General features: G+C 44.7%; 1 protein-coding gene across 1 annotated transcript; it reads right to left on the bottom strand.

Annotated features, from left to right (window-relative positions):
* Positions 1–9,824: 9,824 nt before the first annotated feature.
* On the bottom strand, positions 9,825–18,843 carry GEM (GTP binding protein overexpressed in skeletal muscle). The gene is made up of 5 exons (XM_072852204.1): positions 18,689–18,843; positions 16,593–16,935; positions 13,376–13,452; positions 12,689–12,893; positions 9,825–11,034 (listed from the first exon to the last, which is right to left on the bottom strand). The coding sequence occupies exons 2-5, from the start codon at positions 16,924–16,926 to the stop codon at positions 10,757–10,759; spliced, it is 894 nt and encodes a 297-aa protein (XP_072708305.1). The 5' UTR covers positions 16,927–16,935; positions 18,689–18,843; the 3' UTR covers positions 9,825–10,756.
* Positions 18,844–19,436: the final 593 nt, after the last annotated feature.

Raw genomic sequence — 19,436 nt, 5'->3', positions numbered from 1 at the left:
CTTGCAGAAAGGAAAGCAGTTTGTTGAGTAAGCACAAGTATTTGACATAGTAGAAATGCTGCGAAGGACACATGGAAGGCAATGTTACATATATGTTAAATAAGTTCTATTTAAATAGCATGCCATTATTGTCTATTATAAATAATAAAGATTTTATACATATAACATATAAACGCATGTGTTCTTAATTTATTTGTAAACATCAGTTCTTTATCTCTTATATGGCTAATATAAACACTTTGTATCTTTAACACAGTTCCATGTATCTGTAGTATTGTTCTAAATTTTTGTTACTAATTTTTACCCAATCTAAAAAAAAAAACACTTGGCAAAGATTTAATCAGAGGTCTCACAGAAACATATTTTCATGCCATTGGAGATTTCTGTAGGTGACTTTTGCTTCTGTATTTAGACAACAGTGACTATTGTGTGAGGACCTACACAAGATGCAGATTATGACTGCAATCAAGAGTTGCATTTACGGTGGTTTCTACTGATTGTTGAAAGCTGGAGTTCAGTGAGTCGCTGGGGAAGTTCTCTTGGCCACAAAGCACGTGGCTGGCTTTTTCTTGGAAGAGTAAAGTTATTTAAGAGGAGGAACAAAGTTTCTGGATGAATGACAGATACATTATTTTATGAGAGAGATAATTCAGTTCTGAGGACAAGAGCTGTGATCATCCTGTGTGCCCCCAGGAGGGCTTCCAGGAAGGTGTGGGACCAGCCGTACCGGTGACAACGCGGGCACAGCTGTCGCCCACAGGAGCCAGCACGGCTGAGCTAAGCGAGCATCTGGCACAGAGCAAGCCTGTTCTCCCCTTCATCTGCTGCTGCTGTCTCACCACTTCCAAGTCGGATGCTGGCCCCGTGCGTTGCTACCAATTCAAATAATAATTGGTCTCAGTCCTGCCATTGCCTTACTATCCTCATAGGCAGAAAGGAAACTTTCTGGCTGGCTGTGTTATGGTTCCAAGCCATATCTGACTCTCATTTACATGCACTTTGAAAGGGAAGACTCACAAGAGGAAGGCAAGAAAAGGCAAAAACAAAAGAAAGAAAAGAAAAAGCAATGCTCCTAAGGCCCTTAATTATATTGGCTTGGGAGAATTCAAAGCCAACAGGTCACTGGCTCGCTCCTTTATTTTTCCTTCCAAACAGAGCAGTACTACTCATATGCCCCAAAAGGTCCTTGCTTGCTTGCCAGTTTGACAAGGAGTCTGTAGTTGTTCCTTGTATATGTCCTGTTCACTGAGCAGCCATGGACTGGCCGGGGTCAGCTCCAGCTGAGCCATAGAGCCAAGGGGCTGTTGTCAGACCAGCTAGATGGTAGCTAGCCAGCTGGGCAGCACCTCTGGCTGCGTGGTTTTTGCTGATCATTTTTGATGCAAAGTCCTGTTGCAAAACAGCAAAGATGACAAGGGAGAGAGAAGCCATATGAAGTGAGCAGCATTAGTGTTACTTACGCAGCCCGGGATGGCAGGACCTCAGCAGGCAGAGCAGGGGGACAGCAGCACGTGCTCTTCCAGGGGATTTTCAGAGGTGCTGTGCAGGGAGGCTTCTGCTATGCTAAAACCCTTGCAGATCTATTAGGTCTCTATAGATCTCCATAGGTCTCTAATCCTTGAGAGTCACATTAGAAACATTGTGGTTTTTTCTTATTTAGATTTAAAGTAGTTTCATTTTCTTTAGCTAGGCTGTTATTTATGGTAGACTTTAGCATATGTCTCAATAGCTGACTATGGTCTTCTGTTTCTGTAAATGTGGTTAATATTTCTGTAACTGCTTTAAATACGTATTTCATGCAGACAATAATGTGGCTTCTGAAGACACATGCGATTTTTAATCTCATGGTTCAATGTCAAAATCTCAACACTCTATATCTATATATCTTACATACACTGGCCTGCCATCATGCTAAACTCATTTTTTAATTAGAGAGGAAAGAGTTTGTTAGTTTACTTCTATTTCAGTATACTTTGGCAAAGACTTTGCCAAGTATAGCCAGAATCACTGTGGTAAATGCACAGTGACAGAGCCTGCACAGTGTCTGGGGCTACAGTTCTGCAGAAGGGTTTCCTCTATCGCATAGCATACATCAGTCTAGACTGTTGTAACTAAGATCTTCTGACTCTCACAGCAGGACCGGGAACCAGCATTTTTCCCATCCAAGATACCACTCTGGAAACCAAAGCTGTCACTGGTAGCTTGTACTTTAGGAGTCTTGCTGCAGGTGCCATCTGCCAGGGATGCAGGTGTCCTGCACCTTCCCTGTGGTACTCATAGCAAATCCTGCCTTCCAGAGCCAAGTATTTAAAGCCAGCAAGAGTTCTTTTGTGGTTCTAAAGCACCCCGGTCACTTCTGTCTTCTATTTAAATAGAAGCGCTCAGTCACCATGCTGATGAAATACTGCAGGTAGGAACTAATAAAGTAGTGGCCTTCGGATGTGGAGCTGGACCACAGGCAAGGTTTGCCTGGACATCTCCCAGCTGGCAGGCCCAGAAGTCCTCAGAGCCCATGTTTCTTATCATCCTCGGGTCCCTGCGGAGCAGACACACTGTGCTGCACATGCGGGCTGGCAGGGCTGGAGGTCAGCTACTGCTTCCTGAGGAATGCACCTCCCAGAAACACAGCGGGCAGCACTGAGTCCTGCAAAAGCATTTGAAATGATATATTTCAACCACGTATGGTAAAAAAGGAGGCAGTACTGCTCTCAGCATGCAGAGGGCAAACTGAGATACATGTTTGTTAAGTAGCCTGGCTATAATCAGATCTGAAGTCAAGGAAGGGATCAGGAATAAAGTTAAGATGTCATCCTTAACCTGGAGGTGGCTGTAAGCTCACAGATGCCTCTTTCCAACCAAATTCTATGCATGCAATTACTTTTTCAGAGCAAATGTGAGTCAACTAGTGGATCTACATGCTATTTCATGGCTAGTAGCCATTTTTAATGGCTTTTGGTAATGTGGACAGTAAGTTATGGAAGAGGTTGCCTGTACAACCCAAATGGAAAATTACACTGACACAGAAATTTAATTTTTCTCCATCCAACATGCCTCTAGCTCTGAGCAGTTTAGAGAAAAGTCTATGTTTAGTCTCAATACAATATCTTGTTTCAGTGTGTGCCAAAGTGCAGAACATTTCCCGGCCCCACCCATCAGAGATAAGAGCACACCTTAAAGAAAGTATCGGACGGACCAGATGAAACCATGACGTATTTCCTTTTCATGAAGGAGAATGACATAACTTCTTACTCACAAACAAAAGAACAGATCCTTTTTTTGGCACTTAGGACACTATCTAGTCCACAAAACACTGTTAATGTGAGTAACATCAACTGGACTGCTTGCTTGAGCAAACGTCTGCAAGCACTAGCTACAGGCATCCCTCTTCATGCTCATTATATGATGCAAACCCAAACACTGGCAGGGTCGACAGACCTGCCCTTTACCAACTAGTCACCTCTTTTCAGGTTCCCATATAAGATTTTTATCTCCAGAAGGCCTTGATCTGATAATGTTTATGAAGAAAAGTTTTGTATTATATTTAAACGTACGTATTTGAATCCCTAATTAGGACAAGAGCTGTGCAGTACAAATTGTCTGGTTGTTTTCAAGGTAATGCATGAAAGAGATGTTCAGTGCATTTAAAAGGAGCATAGTTTACATAAAAACTATTTTTAGTGATGAAGGATCTCATAAAACCAAGCGAGTGGGCAAGAAGATGGCAGGTGACCAGTCACTGTTGACTGTGGTGTGAAATCAGTGTGTAATGGCAGCCAAATATGCCAACAAATGTGGGACATAATCAAGAAGGGTACTGAAAGCAGGAAAGAAAGTGATGTTTTATCACTCTCTAAAACATAGCATCTCGAGTAGTATGTGCTGCAGCCTCTGCCTCTCAGGTAGGAGAGTGTTAGAAAAGGAGCAGAGAAGGGCAACAAACACAGTTAAGTGGTTGGAGCAGCCACCTTAGGGGAAACTCGAAAAGGTTTGGGACTCTTTGGTGTGGAGAGGAGGAGGCTGAGAGGGAAATGACTGATAATTTCAGTTTCACAAAGCTAGTGGAGAAAGTGAGTGAAAAACTGCTGTTCATAAGGTCCCATAGGTGATATCCCTTAACAGCATCTCCTATTGCCGCTTCGCCTCCTCCTCCCAGAGACAGCACAGGGCTGGAAGCACCACCGGTCCAAAGCAGTAGGGCATTTCTTCTCACTGGGTCCTTAGATTCCTTTTTAATAATTCTCCAGGGGCAGCCTGAAGTCCATAAGCCAAGGAATATCAATTTGCTTTGCCAAAAATATCAGAGGATGGATTCCTGTATGGGTGGAGCACTTGCCTGGGATGTGAGTGGGGCATATTTGTTCCATCGCCTCTCTACCCACAGGCTTGTTTACTGCAAGCTCTTTCCACACTTTCTCAACAGTCTAAGGGGTACCTGGAACATGGACAGGAGCCCGGCATGCTCCTGCTGAGGTGCTTTTGCATTTATTGATGGATTGTGTCAATACAGCTGCACTGGGCAGCTCCGTTCCCAGGGCTTCATCAGCTGGGCACAACATCTCAGCCACAGCACAGGGGAACTTCTCCAATGGAAGCCCACGTGCCAAAGGATTTTAGGCATATCCTGGTGGGGGTGGCTCCCAAGTACGACTGCTGGCAAAAATCCTGCCATGGGTGCTAAGGGAGCATCCCAGCCCCAGTGGCTTACTTCTGAATGGAGCAAGTAGAGGAGGAGGAAATGCAGCCATTCATGCCACAAGATTGCATCAAGGGGAGAAGGAAAATCTTAAAGCATGGAAGACTGAAAATATAGCTAAAAAGCAACTAAAATGATATTATGGTAGCAAAGCTAGAGAACATCCTACTAGGCATCACTCAGTGATACAACAGTATTTAGAGAGGAAATACATCCTGAGCAACTTCAAAGCAAAGCTGTGAATTGGAGAAATACACACACGCTAACGGAAGCCACAGGTAGACACAGAAATAGCATCCTGGGCGTGTAAAAATTATTGAGGTCTGTTCTGAGTTCAGTGGAAGTTAAACTGTTAAGCAGTTCAGTGAAACCCATGCAGAGTCAGAGGAGAATGGGCGCAAAACTCAGCAGAGCTGGAGGTCCTTCCTCCAGAGGGGCACTTGCTGCGGTCCCCCTCGCCCCTGCACGGGAGCACTGCCTGCCCAGTGCCTGCCCAGTGCCTGCCCAGTCCCTGCCCTGTGCCCCCCCGGCTGCCCCACTGCTCCCCTGCCCTCAGGTGGGCAGTGTCAGGGCCGGTGGGGGATGTGGCATCCTGGGGCTGGCCATACCCACCAAGAGAGCGGTGTGAGCGGGGAAGGGCCGCTAGTCCCTGTGTGCAGCATGTACAGATGCAGCAGTTGAGGTCAGACATCGTTCAGTGTATCCATGTGATCGTCTGAATTTTCTCATCGAAACTTCCCACCTCCCTTTCTCCTGTTGGCCCAAAGAGCAGTCAGAGTTCAGCTCCGGGCAACTCGTGTCTAACTGGAGGCTTTTGAGTACACAGATGCAGTCTTTGCTTAGAAACGACTGCCACTTAGAAAATAATTTGATTTTAAAATTACTCAGGCATAAGTTTCAAAAATTGGAGGAAGTGTGTTACACTAATCATTTTCTTAGCGAATTATTAACCAGGTGATGAGACAGTGCTGGTGCTGCAAAGCAAGCCACACGGGACTAGTGTGCTCTCACGTGGGCGCGTGTCCTCGCTGCCTGACAGCAGGGAACCAGTTGCAGCAAATTACTAAAATCACAAGTAATTGTAGACTCAATTTCAGTATCTCTAGGCAAAAAGCCACTATTTTGATGATCTTACCTATGTGATCACAGAGGATAAATGCAGAAATATTGCAGGCCCCTGTGTGAGGTGGTCACTGAGAGAGGAGGTCCTGCTCACTGCAAGGTCTGTCGGAGATTTCTGGGGTGAGAGCACCACGAGGAGGGGGTAGGTGGGGGAGTTGTCAGGCTGCACTCTAACAGCATACGTTCTCTGGTTGCTGGGACTCACCCTATTTCCTGCAGCCGTCCCTACCCGACGTTAGGTCCCTACACCTGCAGGTCACTGGCCCATGGTCCCTTCTGGAAGCAACAGCAGGAGCAAGGCTTCTCCACAGCCTTTCTGGAGCACAGTGAAGAGCATAACATGGAGTTCCCTTTTTTAACTGGACGGGGCTACATTTAGAGACCTAGAGGTCACTGTATAAATCTCCCACAGAGTCTGCCACATTTAAAAGTATGACCAGCAATGTGACATTTAGCATAATTTTAACACAGGATGCCACATGTGCCTTGGGTGCTACCACGCACTTAGCGTTGCATGGGTCCTACAAATGGATAACCACCAAAGAAACCATGTTTTGTCCTGCCCTGTCAGCCCTGTGCTACCCCACTGAACCAGAACTGCCGGGGACTGCAGGCAAGGTGGACAGTTCTCATTAAATACTTTTTAATGCATCTGGAAGCCACATCTGTTAAGCACCAGTGGTGTGTTGACCACCACCACAGCCCACAGCATTTGCCTTCCTAACTGAGCAACGGTCTCTAGTGAGTCCAGAAAAGAGAGGCAGAGGAGGCCAGCCCCACAGCTCTCACCGGCTTTTATCTCCTGCGCTTGTGGGTCAGACACAGGAATGATTTATGCAATACGTTCAGCTCCACAGTCGTCAGAGGCATTGCAAGGAATGAGTTGCAGGGTTCACTTTTAGAGATTCGAGACTTTATTAGTCCAGGGATGTCGCCAGTAAAACACCATTAGTACGCCTTAGCACCTCGTCTCTTCTCTGGGTGCTACAGCTTTCTCTAAAAAGCCTTCCCAGAGAGAAAGAAGAGCTGTAGCTGATCATAGAGGCAATACTGCACAGAAATCAACTGCTCCCTTTCTCTGCTGCAGCCCTCTGTAGATCACGTTATCATCACCAGGACTGCTGCTGCCCTTTCTCCCATTTGTATCCGCACTCCAAGCAGCCCAAGAGAGACAATCACAGAGTCATAGAATAGTTTGGGTTGGAGGGGACCTTTAAAGGTCATCTAGTCCACCCCCCCTGCAATGAGCAGGGATAATTGTCTTTAAAGCTTTCCAGGGGGTTGATCTTGAAAGGTTTGCATATGTGAGGGTTAAATCCACAGTGCATCTGTTGATTTTATTGAAAATGTCTTTCTTTCACTTGGCTAAATTTTATCAATAATTCTCCCAAATCCAAAAGCACGTAGCACCCTGCAAATCTACGTAGGGCCATAGCAATGAATAATTCCTTGGTGTAGTTTTGTCCCAAAGCATAAGTAAACCATTCTTCTTGGAGTTAATCTGTCGTGAATGAATTAATTAAAGCTGGACATGCCCCCTAATTCCTCTTGCTGATCTGATCTATGTTCCTAAAAAGAGCTTTTTGTAACAGCTATGACACTATAATTGGTATTTTGTGTGTTCTTAGACTTTTTTTTTAATGTATTTATTTTATTTTATTTGGACTCTGTGAGTTTTGCCATTTTGGCCTTGGTGCGCTCACTGCTGTGACTCACGTATTCCACAGCTACTGCCAGATCTCTGAGGCCGACGTTGTAATTATCGCATTAAGATCTGTCATTGTAGCCCTGACTTAATAAATAGCCAGAGCAGTGATTTAGAATCGCTGATTGATCCGTTCCACGGTTTTGGACACTCACATCTGAGATGAACGGAGGGACTGTGGATATTAAGGGTTTGAAATGTCAGCATTCCAGATTAAATTAGTATTAATTAGTCATTCCAGGTGCACTAGCTGTTATATATAGTAAGCATTTCTGCATTTGATAATCTGGTGATGATCAGCTAAAACTGTGACTCAGATTCATCTCATAAGTTGCAGAAGAAAGCCCTGGCCCTTCATCTGTACCCAGAACTCGCTGAAGCCATGGAAATCACAGCGGATGACCGGGGTCGCTTCCAGGTGAAGCTCACGGTGCCCTTCAGGAGTGCAACTCAGGCATTGCAGTTCCAGGTGGGCATTCGGTCCATGGGACCGGGCTAGACCTGGTCCAAAGCAAGAAAAGCCCTGAAACGTGCAGAGTGTGGATCCTCAGCACCAGCTGTCTTGCTCCACATCCAGAGGTTGGACAATAACACACCCCGACAGTGTCTGAGCAAACTGAAGCAACAACTCCATGGAGGGGATGCTGTTGCTGGTGTTTCTTCACCCCACAGCTTCCTCCATGCTCTCCCTGAAAACTCAGAGCAAGCCAGGAGTCTGCAGGGTGGACCAAGAGGGCCAGTGGGAGGTTGACTGGGATGTGCAAGGTGGAGGTAGCTCTTTAAATTGTTTTGGTCCAAAGGCAGTGCTGTGCTATTCAGAGGAACCAGCAGCAGCCCCAGAAGACAGACCTGCAGTGACGTCTGTTCCCTGTGGCCATGGGAGAAACATGGTGCTGTGGCCTGCTGTGCATGATCATCGCATGGCTCTTTGTGGCAGCTTGTGGCAGCTCTCGGGAATGGCCTACCACACTGGGTTTTTTCTTTAAAAAATCATATGGTTTAGATGGAAATTTTGTCATCCTGGGAAGGAGTGGAAGGAGATGAGTAAGGCCATGAAAACTTACTAGGTAACTCCAAATTTTTATGATACCATCTATGCATCCAGTGATGCTGTGAACAAGGATGGCTTTTACCCCTAAAGGCTATATGATCGACATAGACATTTCATATTTCTTCAAAACCTGCTTGGTTTAGATTTGTTGGGTCCATAGCTTGACAGATACAGAACAGACTAAGGAAATGTGCTGGTTGTATTCAGCTATACTTTCAGTTCTTAAAAATAATCTTTTTTTTTTTTTTAATTTGTGCGATTTTGTTTCCATTCTTGAATGGGGAAAAGGTTCTGAGAGTTTAAAAGTTATGAAAACTGGTATCGGAGTGAGTATCTTTCTCTAGACTGCTCTAGGTCGACCTTAAGTTGCATGCTGACAACTCAAAAGCATTTATTCAAAATCCAGCAACAGGGATCCTGTCTGTGCTCTGTTAAAAATGTTGTTTTCTGTTCTTGACAGCCGTTTATTCTAGATCAGAAATTCCCTTCCAGGGAGATCTGAATACCACACAAGTGCAGAGTCATCCTGCATCGTGATATTTTACCCCTAGAGAACCGCTAAAAGTCATCCCCTCAGCAGAGGCAATTTGGGGCAAACACTCAGCAAGCTCACTCCTTTCCAGAGCATTTGGTGCACAAAAGCTGCACAGTCCAACATGGGGAACCCAATTCTCACCTTATTAGTGTCCCATTTTGTTGCCTTCATCATCAAGGAAGATGAGCTGCCAGGCTGGAGATTTGGCTTTTCTGAGCCATCTGCAGGCAAAATGTAATGACTGTACCTCTACCTTGAACTCTGCAGTGTGCCCACAAAAACCAGCATAGTCAGGAGGAAAATAACACAATTGTGCTCAACAGTAATTGAGGATTAGGGCACACCATGCCAACTACCTGCTTTCTGTCCCTAAATGTAACATTTCACTTCTTTTCATCTCCAAAATTGGGGTAACGGTACTAATCTACATTTCTAAAGTCTTTTCAGGCTTAGGGTCCAATACCTTTTTTAAGAATGATTTATTTTTATCTCTGTCACCACAACCACATTTGCACATGAGGGATACCGTGCACTCATAGCTTTGGGGCTGCGGGTAATTCTTGCTTTGTGATCCTAGGTTGCTAAGTAGCCTGTGTTCAGAGATGTAAGGAATCCTTGCTGTACTTGTCATGCAGCAATCTTGCCCAGCATTCAAAATATTTTCTCAACTTGAAAAAATTCTTAGGGATTTCCCACTGAGGCTCAAAGGCAGTCATATGTTTTATTTATTTTATTACAAGGCATGTAAGTAAAAACTTGCATATCTGAAAAAAGATATTAGATAGAAAACAGTAATAAAATTAACATTATTCTTTTAAGAAACTTGGCAATAAATACATTTCCCCTCAACATTAAATGCTTGTATTTTGCACAACAATAAATACAGCATAGCTCTGGCACAGAGAAAGACCAAGGCTGGATACAAGAAGTCCATGTGGTTTCTTAAAAAAGCTCAGGTGATTTATAAAGTTTTGGCATCCTGCACTTGATGCACTTTAATACAACTTGCACTTTAATTTTAATTTTACTGTGATTTTTAAACAGTCCCATAATATAAAAATACGAGAGGAAAATTTGTTTGATTATAGGATTTTTCCTTTAAATATTTTCAAAGTAAGAGATGTGTAAACTCATTAAAACCAATCCTTGAAATAAAAAAAAAAAAAAGTGTCTTGGTGGCTATTCTACAAAAATGCAGATTTTTCAGCTGTGGGTGCTCAAGCCTGACCAGCCAACTGGCAAAGGACCAATCCCCAGTCAGTTCATCAATTCTTTACACAGTTTTAAAAAAGAAATAATAATAACAAGGAGAAAGAGTAAAGACTAGTATTCACTTCCCAAGTCATGATGGTTCGAGGTTCTTACACTATTATCCAAAGGTGAGAGCAGAAACAACAGGTATATTCCAGAACACTTCCTAGCATAACTTTGGGTCATTCTGGTCTATACTTTTCTTTTAAAACTACCAACAAAAAAAGAAAGAGAGATATTCCCATGCAGTGTGCTGTTCTTATGCCAGCACATTCACAATCACAACTGTGAACCTAAGTCACTTTGATAGCCCAATCTAATATAGATTGATTGATTGTCCCACGACATAGTTAGATAATGTCCACAAAATGCCACAAGCTCTGGCAGGGTCCAGCGTTCTTAAAGTACCGATAGGTCATGGCAAGACTTGGACTTGAGTTTGAAGGCCATGTTCTTGTTGTTCTTGGCAACTATTTTGCCCCAAAACCGCCTGGCTTTCTTGGGGATGCTCTCTCTCCGTTTCTGGTACGCCAGCCGCTTCTCATTCTTTTCCTTGCTGTCCCTGCGGAGCCGGACTTGCCGCACGATGCCTTCAAACAGCTCTTTCACGTTGTGCTGCACGGCTGCCGAGGTCTCGATGAACTTGCAGTCAAACACGACGGCGCAGGCTCGTCCCTCTGCAAAATTGCAAGGTGGATACGTCACGAGGTGTCACAAGCAGGGAGGAGGCAAAGCTGCCTCTGGGGGAGCCAGCGCCACCGGGGGAATTCCTCAAGCCTAATATAGGCGCAGATAAGACTGTAATCACCTGATGCTGCCTGCTAGCCCATGATTCATCTGCTCTGTGTCACAATCCCTGCCCAGCAAGGGGGGCTCAATCCCCTCCCGGAAAAGCCCAGTCCCCGCCATCGGCTGTGCAGGGAGCTGGGGCTGACCGACTCATGCCGAGACACCTAAGGCTGAGAGGTCAGCCATGACTCAAAGCCATCTGGTCATCTTACGTGCAGACTCCCTCAAGCCGCGTTAAAGGGTGCTGACAGCACCCTCCATGCGCACAGCACAGCTCTTGTCCCCACAGGAGGCAGAGCCCAGCCTCCTCCGTGGGTCGTGGGTGTAAACCGGGGCCTTGGAACAGTAGCAACTTTGGTGTGAACAGACACATGTACAAAACCCTTAAATAAAGGCAGAACTATGCCTATGGCTTTAGAGGTACATCTGAAATCATAGTTTTTATCCTTAATTACGTGAACCTAAGCTAAACGTGACAGCTGTCTTTCACACGCAAGCCAATTTATTCTGTCTTCTGGCTTGCTGCAAACTCATCACCAGGATGACTAAAACGACGTGAATGCACCCGCCATCTTTCAAAAGATTTTTCAAGTGGGGCAGAGAGGAATGAGAAGGCAAATAGACATCCCTGGGCTCCTGATGTACTCCTCAGTTCAAACCCTTATTTGGGGCAACCATGACAGGGGCCGAAGGAACTGTGCACATCCCCAGTGGAAAAAAAAGTCTAGCTCAATTGGGAGATAGAAGAGCAGAACAGCTGCAGAGAGAAGAAAATGCCGAGCAGAGGAACCCATGTTTCCGATGGGCCAAGATGAGCTCACCTAGCACATTGCTGTGTGTTATGTTCTGTCACCTAAGCCTCAAGGAAGAGTCTCCAAGAAGAGATTTCACTGACTGCAGACCTTGAGAGCCGGCAGCAGCTTTCCCGGCAGTCTCTCTATTCCTATTTACGGGCTTAGGGCTCCCTGGGCTTGGGAGAGTGGTACAGGTTGGTTATTCTTTTGTATGCAGCAGAGGGAGGGCTGGTTTAGCATCCCAAAGCAAGGCAGCAAGGAGACCTCTCCTGAAAGGCTGCACAGTCCCTGCCCAGACTAGCAAAACGAAGGGTGAGAGGGAATTTTAATTCATCAGGTTAAATGAAGAGATAATCTTTGGCAGCAGAATAAAGGGGGCTAAACTCATTATGCATAAACATGTATTGGAAATCCAAAGGGTTTCCAGCCACCAGAGAAATCACGTACTGCAGTGGTCTTACACTAGGAGCTGGAATGGAAGAAATTCAAGCTGGTTTTATGATGTTACTTAATAAATTTACAAAAGGGATTATCTGACATGTAACAGCATTACCAAGGGAGGCTTAAGGACCTGGCAGACCCCTCCCAGTCCTCTGCCCTCTGGTCCAGTCCTCTGCTGTTTTATTGCTCTTTTATTGCCCAGTCCTGATCACAGCGTACTCCCTCAGCCAGAGCTCTGCATTTCATTCAAAAGCTACTAGATGACCCTTAATGTTTATGTCATTTTTATCCTCGTCATTTTCTTTACCTGCCACGGAAACTTCGCGGCACCTGACAAGGTCACTTTTGTTGCCAACCAAAATAATGGGGATGTCTTCTTTCTGGCGTGCCCTGCGGAGCTGTATTCTGAGTTCGGAGGCCTTCTCAAAGCTCGCCCGGTCTGTGATGGAGTAGACGATCAAGTACGCGTCTCCCACTTGCATGCAGTGGTCTCGAATCCATTCTCCCTCACGCTGTTCAAATGAAACAGTCAGACATCGTTATGGCCAGAACAGATTTTACTTAGAAAGTATAACATTAAAGAATCCAAATACATTCCTGCTGTAACTGTAATGGGTACAGTTTGAATCACAGTTATACTAAAAGTAATTCCAATGCGGTGATGGTATGAATACTTCACCACAAAGGAGGGCAAAACTTGCCCCAAATAATTCATTGTGCTGGCTTTAGACTGGAATGAACATGGTCTGGAAAATGGCTTGAATGTTTTGTTTTATCATTAGAAAAATAAAGAAGGCTTGCACTTCTCAGGCCCACACTGCAGAGCCATTAAGCATGCTTGGCTTGGTGCGGGGGTGGGGTGAATCGTATATTTTCCCTGATGCTGAAGTATGGAAAACACCTACTTTCTTTCCCAAAAGATATCTACTTTTGATATTAGCACTCACTCATATGCCCTTTTCTTTTGGCATTTGACTAGAACAAATAAAAGTACCTTATTATCCCACATGTCGAGCAGTATAATGGTTGCACTTTCCCCATCCACCATCAGGGTTCTTTCATACGTGTCTTCTGGAAAGAAAAGCAGAAATGTTGGGAATATATTATTTTGTAGCATCATGTACATTAAAAAGAAACAAGTAGTTAAATATGTATAATTTGTTCACAGTTCAAGTTATTGAGCCAAATTTTATGCTGGCTCACATTCAGTTCTTTCCTCATTTCCATCAGCACTGAACCTGCCCTCTGTTCATTACTGGTTGTCTTACTTTTCATGATATATGAAGGAGGCTGAAAGATCAGGAAACTAAATGTTCATTATTTTGGCTGATAGTCTCTTTATCTTATGTGGGAGAGAGAAAATAGAACCAGTGGAAGAAATAACCAAAGGCTGAACATTTGCCCCATGGGAGCAGCAGAGTCCAGCAAGGCTGAGTAATGGAAAATATTTGCTTTTGCTTTAGCAGGGACAGTTTACGGGTGAACAGTCACTGCTCCTGAGAGCAATACAGCTAACAGCCGACCAGGCAATGAGGACAGGGTTTTGTGAGACAAGAGCTGTTGAGTTTTAGAGAGGCTGAGACTTCTGCTGAGTCCTAGTTCTCTCCCATTTCATGGTTTCCCACATAACCTTTGATGTCAAAAAGCAAAGGAATCAACAAACCACAGAAGTTCAGTTATTTTGTACGGAGGCCACAAAAATTCATACCTAGATTATAAATGCCATATGACAAAGTTCTGCTTAGATCTGGGGGGGGCAGATCTTCCCACTCATAATTTTGATCAACCCTTGCTGTGAAATCTCAGTCTGGCTTCTGCTTCAAATACTAACCTTCCTTCTTTCCCCCAAACCTAGGGACATTTGGATGAGCAATATGGGATTTGGACCCATCTCTAGTCTTGCGTTGCTGGTCGGTGAAAAATGCCAGGCTTTGGGCTTCTGATCAAACCACTCCTCTCACTGCAGTGTTTAAAGGGTCTGTCCCAACCATGCTTGTAGCTAGGATTGTGTCTTAACCCTTGCCTCATAAAACTTCTGTTGGGCATTAATGGAGTGAACTTTCCCCTGAATTGTAATCAGAGCCTTTCCTTGAAGCCAGGGATCTACATCCATGCAAAAGAATGAGCCAAAAATATTACACATTTAAAATAAAACCCAAAAAGAGCCCAGGCTTGACACAGCTTAAAATGGAGAGATTAAAAACACAAAGCTAATCAAGAGGAGCAGTTTCCCTTGCAGGCCCAATAGCATGACACTTGTGTTCCTGAGTTAGATTGATCTTACAGTCAGCTGCAAAGCCAGTCCATAAAAGCAGCTGTATGCCTTCTGTGAGGGGCTACCCTGAAACCATCCCCTCTTGTAATAATATTTCCAGTTTGCAAGCTAAAGTTTGGAGAATAGTTTCTTCAACTGATCGAGCATCTGCATGGGAACAAGCTCCAATACACCAGAGGACAACATCCAGAGAACTCCTTCTCCACTCCGTTACACATGGAGAGGCTACAAATATGTAATCACACTCCTTGAAAATATTATGCCCAAATGGTCATATTCAGCACTGATTTGCACCTTGGTCAATCCTCAGGGACTTCCGTGGGATATAAAACACACTGAAAGTGAGCAATTAGTTCATCTCATGCTTATTTCGAAGCTGACACTAAAAAAGGAGAGAAATACAACAATAGAAAGTTTTCTGATACCTCAGAAGAGCTGGCCTTGGCTACACTCCAAGCAATATTGCTGAGAGTGCAAAGGAAAGAGGAAACCATACAGCTTCGCATGGAGGAGAAGGAAACCGTCTGACAAGGGTGTGCAAAGCAAATCAGCTGCCTTTTCTGACTGCTTGCCCAAGGGTCCTACTCTAGTTTGCTGGTGTAGCACTGGGAAATCTTTTATCAGAGATACTCCAGGCTGAGGAGCTGGTACGATTACGGGAAAAGTCAGTGGTAGAAGCTGAAGGCAAAGCATACCTGAATAACTGATTCAGAGCGACTGCACCGTGGGGAACTTCCAAATCCCCAAAGGCACAAAGATCTGTGCCCCCAGTCTGTGAGAGCAAGCAAGGAAAACATGGGTCCAACCTTCCTGAAGCTGGACAGTATTAAATCCTGGGTAAAACCTCTCCTAACTGGAGAGGTAAAGACACAAAAGGTGTCCTGCCTGTGCTTCACTGAGGACTGGAAGAGAAGCCCAGAAACTCTCTGTGCTAGCACTGGCACCATCGCACCGAGGGAGTACAGTCAGGAGAAGGAAGGGATTCGGAAGAGAAGAGGAGAGCATACTGCATACTGACGAGCAAAACCAGCCGGCAACCTGCATGTCCTCCAAAGGTGACAGCGTCTGCCTCCTTGGAGCCACAGCAGATTTCTGTTGCAACACAACCTTTCCACATCAGCATCTCACACACCATATAGCTCAGGGCTTAGTGCCACAGCTTCATCTTCTGCGTGATCTGATCTTTGTGATTAAAGAACATTTCACAACCCTAACTAAAGCAGGGGACAGTAGCAAGGGGGAAGTAGCAAAGAAAGCCCTACAGCTTGTGCCTTTTCCCCTCGTTTGGGCAATGGGAGTTTTCCTACACTGATGAAAGTCCTTTATCTGTTTTTCCCCTGGGGGAACCCATGCTGGGCAAGTAACATGAAATAAGGAGGAGATGTATTTTACTCAAACTCCATACAGCCTACACTGAGGTAATATGTTTATACAGAAAGGCTGAGATTACTTCTAATGGCAAATATTTTGGAGGTGATTGAAGGACTCAGCTTATTATTTCTAAACATTTCATTCTCATAGACCATGAGGACCTTCAGTTGTTTTCTCTCCCCCATAGAAAGCTGGAGTCAGCCCCATGGAGCCAGTGGTGAACAAATGTTGGACCAGCATGAAAGCTGAACCAGCCTCCTGTGTAGCATCACCACAGGCAGGAATGAGGCAGCTTCCAACAGGTATTTTGAAATGAAATAGCATGAGAATCTGAACTGTTCTCTTTCAGAGGCTTTTGATCATTGTTAGGAAGCATCCTACTCATCTTATTTTGCTTTCTTGTTTTCTTAAGACAGATGCATGTGTTGAATCAGTTTTGATGGTCAGATCCAAATGTTTGTTACCTCAATTTTTGATTAAACAGCCTCTCTGATTTTCTGTGCCAATTAGTACTGGCAGGGCTGACTGCAAGCAAACACAAACACCCCAGGGCATAACGACCTACCTCCCAGCACCTCACAGTCGCTGTCGATGCTGTCATGCACCCCCGCAAAGATGTTGGCTAGCGAAGACTTGCCTACACTGTGCTCCCCGATCAGCACCACCCGGTAGCAATTGCTGCCGGACTCAGAGGAGATGACGGAGTCGGACGACTCCGAGGACCAGCTCCTTCTGTAGTATTCATCGGGACTGATGGTGTATCGCTTCTGCGGGTTGTACTCGTTGGAGTCTTTCTGGACCAGCAGATTCTTTCCATCAGCAGGGATGCTCCACCGCTGCTGCTGCTGCTGCAGGCTGCTGTTGTGGCTGCGACGCATGGTAACATTGTTGAGGGTCATTTTTTACCCCTAGTGAGAAACAAGGAAATCACAGGCATTACCCACAAAACATTTAGAAACGCCTTAATGCCTCTTATTAACTCCAAGACAGCATGTCCTGCTCTTCTATAGGGATCTAGTATACAACAAAATAAAAATGAGACCTTCTGCACTCTTTCATAGTTGCTGGTACACAAAAAAATATTTCTACTTAGTGAGTCAGAGGCTTTTTCCTAGGGATGATACCACCCTCACATGCGAAATCCTGTCTTTGTTTAGCCTTTACAAGCTCACGGCTGTGCTAGGTGCAGCCCAGCCCTGGAGAGCGTGAGGCATCACTGTGTCCCAGGCGGAGAAGGAAGGGGCAGCGTTCGCCAGAGCTGTCCTACATGGGAGCTGCATCCCTGCTGAGAGGCAGCCTACAGTACAGGCAGCACCTCAGGTACTGCTGCCCATCCTTTGTGCTTAACTGGGGGCAAACAGATGCACCGGTCCCAGTTGCCTCCCACTCCCAGTGCAGCTGGGTGTACAGCATCTTTCACATTGTCTCAGTTAAGGGCTGAACCTTTTGTGAAAGCACTAAGGCATCACTCGCTGCACCCTTAGACAATCCTGATATGAGAAAAGAGCCATGCAAGCAAGTCTTGCTGTGATGGGGTGGACTTGGGTCTTGCCTACGGCCGGGTAAACAAAGAATGACTCTGCTTCAGGCAGTGGCTTTTTGGCTGGTAAAAGGGAGGACACAGTCAAGTCCAACAGCTTTTCTGAGGAGGTACAGGTTCTAGCCGCCACAGGAGGTAGCGCAGGGAGAAAAAGCTCATAAATTTACAGATATTAAATCAACAACTTCATTTACTGCACAATCGGCTAGATGGGTTAGCTCTTCTTATCTAAGCATGGCTCTTAATTACATTTTACTCAGCAAACTCCATTTTGCCTTGCTTGGAGGCAGAGGACAGTGATGTCATTCTCACGGGCCAACAGCTACCATTTTTAGGAAAGTTACTTTGATGCATTCCAGTTCCCAAAGTGACCGTTATTTAGACATTTTGCTTTTTGCCATTTATCTGATGTTTCTCGGCCCTCTTCTCCACATTAGTAAATAGGGTAACTGTCCATAAAATGTACCCGACCACTTTCAAATCTGAATAATAGGTGGTGAACAAAAAAAGTACAGAATCACATCAAAACAACACATACAAATAGCTATTCCTTTTCACACAAAACTGCCTGAAAACTTCTTAGAATAAATGCACAGCAGGACACAGAAAAAAATATACAGAAAAAGCGCACTCTATCTGAACTTATTTCCACATACGCAGTATTTTCTCTGTGATGCGCAGTATTTAGTGGCAAAATGAGATCATTTGCCTAGTCCTAGTCACAGTAACTTTGTCAGCAAGAAATACACCTAACTAGAAATCACACACCAAGCAAAGAGTGCTTCACAAACAAAATGAAATATTTACTGCAGTTGAATTTTAAAATGCATTTTTTCCTTGCTGAAAAGACTAGATGAGAAAAGCCAGCTCCGATTCAGTCAAACAACAGAGCCTAACTCACAACTTGCAATAAACCGTCACGCACTAAACAGTCACAAACATGAACATTTTACGATTTCGCCCCTAACAAATTATCATCCTTCATGAAACAAAGCCAAACGAGTCCCTGTCACACATTGCGTTCCAAGTTCAAACTGGCTGTGATACCCCACGCTGCATTTAGCTGCCTGGGTCCCTAGCATCGACAGTAAAAGACGGGGTCCGAACCAGTGCTGCCTTACTTCTGCCAGCTCCTCCAGGCAGCCGGGTCCTTTGCTCACGCTGCCCTTCTCTCTCAGCGGGCTGTGGTACGCTGAGCTGCTCGGCCGAAGTAAATCCTCTCCTGCTTTGGGGCTGCCTCTTTAATTCTTTCTCAGCAAACCTGGTTTATATTAAGCCCATCTGATCAGAGACAGGGCTTTTCCGTGACGTGGTTGGCCTTTCCATACAACAGCCAGCCCCCAGCTGGGAGGACACAGACATGCAGAAGAGCAAAAACTTGCAAACAACCTCAAAAGACTTACTCAAAATCATATGATTGTCTTCATATTGCCAGTAAAATAAACACATTTGGTTCTTGCATGATGAAAACAGGAAAGTGGAAAAAAACCAAAGTAATGCATGCCATTTCGCCTCACTCAGTTTTTCATTCAAACTTTATCAAAATTAATGATGTTTGAAAAATGACATAAGTTTAATTAATGCATAAAATGCTGTAAATGTATTATGTTCTCTGTCTGCAAAATGCTCTTAACCCCCTGCTGGACAAAACATTTCTTTGGATTAAAATATCTGAATGTTATTTTGGAATTATCCTAAAAGTAAAAATATTATTCTGTTTTTTTTAAAAAATTAAAATCTAACATAGACAATCCTATTTTTCTCTGTCAGCCTCCAAGTGACTGCACCCGGTTTCCTGAACTGCATAGTCAGCTCTCACTTCTGCTGCAACCCTTTACTAACAGGGGCTTGAGAAAACACCCAACTAAG

Source organism: Ciconia boyciana, chromosome 2 (genome assembly GCF_034638445.1).
Source record: "Ciconia boyciana chromosome 2, ASM3463844v1, whole genome shotgun sequence".
NCBI classification, from domain to species: Eukaryota; Metazoa; Chordata; class Aves; order Ciconiiformes; family Ciconiidae; genus Ciconia; species Ciconia boyciana.
The sequence above is the reverse complement of the archived record's forward strand: the minus strand, read 5'-3'. Positions and strand labels throughout refer to the sequence as shown.

Excerpts from the sequence above, each read along its gene's own strand:
- GEM (XM_072852204.1), bottom strand. The coding sequence starts at position 16,926 with ATGACCCTCAACAATGTTACCATGCGTCGCAGCCACAACAGCAGCCTG. Across the intron at positions 13,453-16,592 it reads CGACTGTGAGGTGCTGGGAG|AAGACACGTATGAAAGAACC; the intron begins GTAGGTCGTTAT and ends TTTTCTTTCCAG. Across the intron at positions 12,894-13,375 it reads TCGACATGTGGGATAATAAG|CGTGAGGGAGAATGGATTCG; the intron begins GTACTTTTATTT and ends TCATTTGAACAG.